The 5,249-nt window shown below is 48.4% G+C and overlaps 1 protein-coding gene across 1 annotated transcript; it reads left to right on the forward strand.

The window, feature by feature from the left end:
- Positions 1 to 521: 521 nt before the first annotated feature.
- Positions 522 to 965, forward strand: GAST (gastrin). The gene is made up of 2 exons (XM_027774738.1): positions 522 to 723; positions 858 to 965. Exons 1-2 carry the CDS (start codon positions 522 to 524, stop codon positions 956 to 958), a joined length of 303 nt encoding a protein of 100 aa, XP_027630539.1. The 3' UTR covers positions 959 to 965.
- The last annotated feature ends 4,284 nt before the right edge of the window (positions 966 to 5,249 follow it).

The following is a 5,249-nucleotide window of genomic DNA, read 5'->3' on the forward strand; positions in this document are numbered from 1 at the left end:
CTGGGGTCAACTGCTTGGGCTGGGAGGTGGCATGGTGGTTAAGGGCATTGCACTCCCACATGGTCAACCATGGTTCGAGTCCCAGACTTGGAGGCTTGCTTTCTCACTTTCCTTTTTTCTCTGTCTCTTTCTGGTCAAATTAAAAAATAATAAGTGGAATTAAATAAATAAACCTTTACCAAAAAAATTTAAAGAATGATGCCAGTGGCGCATCAGTAGAAATGCTGTGAGATTGAAGGTTCCCAGTTCAAGTCTGGAGACTTCCCTGAGTACACAGACAAGTGTCCATGGTCCAAGTCAAAGGCTGGAGTGGAGGTGGGATGGACTAGGGAGTTAGGACCCTCTTGGGGATGCTGTCTCTCTTTCTCTCTCAGAAGATATGAATAAATCGGTCTTTAAAAAAAAAAAAAAACATTTTGGGACCAGCAGATAGCGTAATGGCTATGTTGCTGGACTCCCATGTAGTCTTAAAACGTCTGGGCCCGGCTTTGAGCTCGGCCCCTCTCCCTTTTGCCGCCAGGATGCAGCGACTGTGCGCCTACGCGCTGATCCTTGCTCTGGCTCTGGCCGGTGCAGAAGCGTCTTGGAAGCCCCGCGCCCCACCGCAGGACGAGCCGTCGGGTCTGGCGGCCCACAGGGAGCCGCACTGGCTGAACCAGCTGGGCCCAGCTGCTCACCACCGAAGGCAGCTGGGACTCCAGGGTCCCCCACAGCCCGTGGCAGGTAGGAGCTGCTGACCATCCTCTCTGACTTCCTCGCCCCGCCAGCTTCGGCCAGCTTCTCCCCAGACCAGCCTTGACTTCAGCTCCTGGAGGCTAGGCGTCCTTCTCCCTTCTCACTTCCTCTTATCTCCCCAGACCTCTCCAAGAAGCAGGGGCCGTGGCTGGAGGAAGAAGAGGCATACGGATGGATGGACTTCGGCCGCCGCAGTGCCGAGGAAGGGGATCAACGCCCTTAGACCAGCTTCAGGGCCCAGCCGCTGCCCACCTCACCGCAGCCTGCCCCTTGACTAGCAAATCAAAATAAACTGTAGTTTCCCATGGATCGGTGGATTGTGTCAAGTGCGGTGGGGCAGGGGCGGGGAGGGCTGAGGTTATGGAGTTGCGCGCCCCCTAGCGGTAGGAACCATCGTCAATTCTCAGTATCCCCAGAGCTGCTCAAGACTGAATGGAATCCACAATCATTGATAAGCGTCTAAGCGGCCCGCGGTCTAAAGGCAGAGTAAACTATGTGTGCGATTGTTTTAATGCCAGAGAATGTGTGCTCACGGATGAGAGAGTGAGAGACACAGAGACAAAAACACAGAAAGCACATCCCCCAATGGGGCCTGGTCATGTTACAGTCTTTTTTCCTTCAGTTCTCCATCCTTTCCTTCAATCTCCAACACACACCATGGTGTGGTTTTCAAGCTGCCAGGGGCTAGGGCTGAACCTCAAATCCCGGTGGATCATGTGGGATCTGGCACCATCTGCATTTTGGACCCTCAACATTTCTCCTTTTTTAATGACACTAGTCAAATTGTATTAGAACCCACTCTAATAACCTCGTCTTACCCAATTATACCTGCAACTACCCTATCCCCAAAAAAGGTCGCATTTTGAGGGACCAGAGGTTAGAACTTCAACATACGAATTTGGGGAAGTGGGAGCAATTCGATCCATGACATCCAGGCCAGGGTAGGTGTAGGAGATGCTGCTTGGACCTGGGCTACCTGGTGTCCATAGGGATCGCAGGAACAGAGGAGACCATCAGACCCAACCATCAGTGGCAAAGTGGACATAATTACCACAGTGAGGGGCAAGACCAGCTTCTCCTGAGCAGTGCATTGCCACTGTGCAGAGAAAATGGCCACTAGGAGACCTTAATCCGTGGGGTTGGCAGCAGTGGCGAATAGACCACAATGTCCCGAAAGCCAAGAGACATGAGTGGCCAGTGAGGATATCGTTTGACCTATACAATCAAAACAGATCAAGAGCAAATGAACCAAAGGCTAATGTCAGATGCCGAAATAGAAAATCATGATCCCTTGTTTGGTTTCTAAACCTAAATCGGTTCTCAGAACCAGACGTTTGTCAGCATGTCCTGACGCTAGAGAGACACACCCACATATTTCAAAAGCTTCTGTCCATATACAGGGCCTGAGTTGACATTGATACCAGAGAGTCCAAAATGCCACCAGGCCTCTGCCCACATTAAGGAGGAGCAGATAGGGGCCAGCAGGTGGCATGGTGGTTAAGGTGCTGGGATCCCACATGGCTGACCAGACCATAGTTCAAGTCCTGACCCTGGCAGCTTGCTTTCTCACTTTCCCTCTCTTTCTCTATTTCTCTCTGGTCAAATTAAAAATAGTAATAATAATAAAATTAATTAAATTAAATAAATAATTCTATAAAAGGGGAGGTAGCATACAGGAGCCAGCAAGTGGTGTCAAAGTTAAGGCGGCTGAATCTCATATGGCTGACGGCTTGGTTCCAATCCCAGACATGGTGACTTGAAAAGCATGTTGGGCTTGGGCCAGCAGGTGGTGTAGTGGTTAAAGACACTTGACTCCCACATGGCTGACTGTGGGTCGGGGCTTGGACTGGAGAGCTTGCTTTCTCTCTCTCTCTCTCTCTCTCTCATCTTTCTCTGGTTAAAACTAATGATAATAATAAATAAAGTTAAATAAAAATAATCCAAAAATAATCCTATGTTGGGTGTGTGTACCTACATGCCTAAAATCCCAAGAGGAGAATGGAGAAGGGATTGTGGCGTGGCTCTCCTCCTAGGGGGTGAGTTCTCACTTTCCCTCTCTCTCTGGCAAGTGCACACACCTTAGAGCAAACACTTGAAAGAAAAGAAAAAAGGAAGTATAGAGAGGCCCGGGGATAAGCAGAGTCTTGGTTCGAGTCTATCTCACGGTAGGTCCAGTAGGTTCCTGGACACACTCTCTGGTCGCTTTCTGGGTCCATGAATGCATAATTTGGAGGCCACACGTAGCAGTGGGCAAAGCCCTCACATTAACTCCCTGTCCTATGGAATAAGAAACAGCATGCTGGGAAAGGTCAAGTGGAAATCCCTGAAGCTGCCCTCCTACTTGCAATACCTAACGAAGGCACAAGGGCAGAGATGAGTGCCATCCTTAGAGACTTAAAGGATGGAGATGAGGCTGACCCCCAGGGGAGGTCCCTCGTTCATGTCCAGAGACCTCCCTGAATCTGCCGGGCACATGCATGCCCACCATCTGCAGTCGGCTAATGCTGGGGGTAGATCACAACATCGAAACTCTGCTGGGGGCTGGCTCCGTGGCACAGTGGTAGCACACTGCTCAAGAGAAGCTGGATCCCACATGGTGTTCACAGTTCAAATCCTCTGCCCAGTCTGCCTGAAATATGGTGGGCACACACATACGTGGACAAGATCCAAAGGAGGAGGAGGGAGGAAGGGGATCACGGCATGACCAGAGCCTATGGAGGCTGCTCCCCCACACTCTCACTCTCACGTGTATGCACTTTATCATAAACAAGAAAAAGAAAGACCATATTGAGGGTGTTGTTTCTCTTTACATTTCTCTCACTCTTGGAAGACATAAATAAATAAACGAACTATTTTTACTTTTTTTTAGAGAGATTTTTGTTGTAGGGTGTGTGCACTCACCAGAGAGACAGAGAGAGAGAGAGAAAGCAAGAAATCACCCCCCAGGGAGGTTGGCCTCAATTCCTTCTCCTCCATTCTCCTCTCGGGATTTTGGGCACTGACGCCCATACGCCTGGCATGAGTTTCAAGCCTCTAGGTCCAGGACTCAAACTGCGGTCAACCACGTGGGAGTCCAGCAACATAACCATTACACCAACTGCTGGTCCCTTTTTTTAAGTTTTTGCTCCAGGGTGTGTGTTTGCTGGAGAGAGATGGGGAGGTGCGGGTGAGGAGTGAAAAATCACCCTCCTAAGGGAATGGCCTCGCCACAATCCCTTCTCTTCCATTCTCTTCTTGGGACTTTGGACAGGCATGCACACACACCCAGTGTGTGCTGCCTTCACCACCATGCCACTGGCTGGCCCATTAAACGTTTTGAATAAATAAAGTTAGTGACAGCTGTTTCCTGGTCATTTCTACCTCTTCATGCCAGTAGACCAGCAGGCAAAGAAAGGCCATTACTACCCCAGGTATTGATGCTGCTAGTCATGAGAAGAGCATTGCCTCATATTGGACAAGAAGGCCTATGTCTGGAACCAAGGGAGGGGTTCACTGAGGAACACAGGCCTTCGAAGCTACCCTGGCCTGACATGGGCATGGTAACCAAGAGTTGAGACCTCTCAAGAACAAAGGTCAAGGTCGCTGCAAGAGGAAAGCAACCCGGACCAGCAGAAGCGCTGGCCGAGGACGAGGAGGATCTAGAATGGGCAGCTGAGGAAAGAGATAGTAAGTACAATGCAGGGCACGGGACCGATTGAAGCTCTGGGAACCGCAGCTTATTCCAGTCACTGCCCAGCTGTCTGTTTTTCCTTTTCCTTCTTTTCTTTTCCTTTTTTTTTTTTTTTTTAAGTTTTGGGTACAGGGTGCGTGCACTCACCAGAAAGAGACAAAGAGAGAGAGGGAAAGTGAAAATTCAACAACCCAGTGGGGATGGACACCACAATCTTCTCTCCTCCATTCTCCTTACAGGATTTTGGGCATGCACGCACACACACCTAGGGTGTTTCTCAAGCCATTGGATCCAGGACTCTAACCACAAAGTTGGCCCTGTGGGATTCAGCTGCCTTAACCTCCATGCCATCAGCTGGCCCTTCTTTCTTTCTTCCTTCCTTTCTTTCTTTCTTTCTTTCTTTTATGTTACTGTGACCAACTTACCTTTTTTTTTCTTTTTAATTAAGAAAAAAATTTGGGGGGTCTGCAGGTGGAAGGTGGTTAAGACACTAAACTCCCACATGGCCAATACCAGTTCAAGTCCTGGACATGGCAGTTTGCTTTTTCACTTTCCCTCTCTCTCTGGTCAAATTTAAAATGAACAAATACAATTAAATAATTAATTTTTAAAATATTTTTAGAATTATTTTACTAAACTTTATTCATCATTTTTATTTATTTATTTATTTATTTATTTTTTTATCAGGGAGAGGTAGAGACAGAGAGAGCGGGAAAGTGAAAAAGCAAGTCACCAGATCTGGGACTTGAACCACTGTTGCCCATGTAGGAGTTCAGTGCCTCAACCACCATGCCACCTGGTGGTCCCAATAATTTTTTTTTTCAGTTTTTCTTTTATTTATGAT

Source organism: Tupaia chinensis, unplaced genomic scaffold (genome assembly GCF_000334495.1).
Source record: "Tupaia chinensis unplaced genomic scaffold, TupChi_1.0 Scaffold000477_1, whole genome shotgun sequence".
NCBI lineage: Eukaryota > Metazoa > Chordata > Mammalia > Scandentia > Tupaiidae > Tupaia > Tupaia belangeri.

Bases quoted from the DNA above. Each gene is read 5' to 3' on its own strand.
- GAST (XM_027774738.1), top strand. From the start codon at position 522: ATGCAGCGACTGTGCGCCTACGCGCTGATCCTTGCTCTGGCTCTGGCC. The intron at 724-857 runs GTAGGAGCTGCT...TTATCTCCCCAG, and splicing joins TCCCCCACAGCCCGTGGCAG to ACCTCTCCAAGAAGCAGGGG.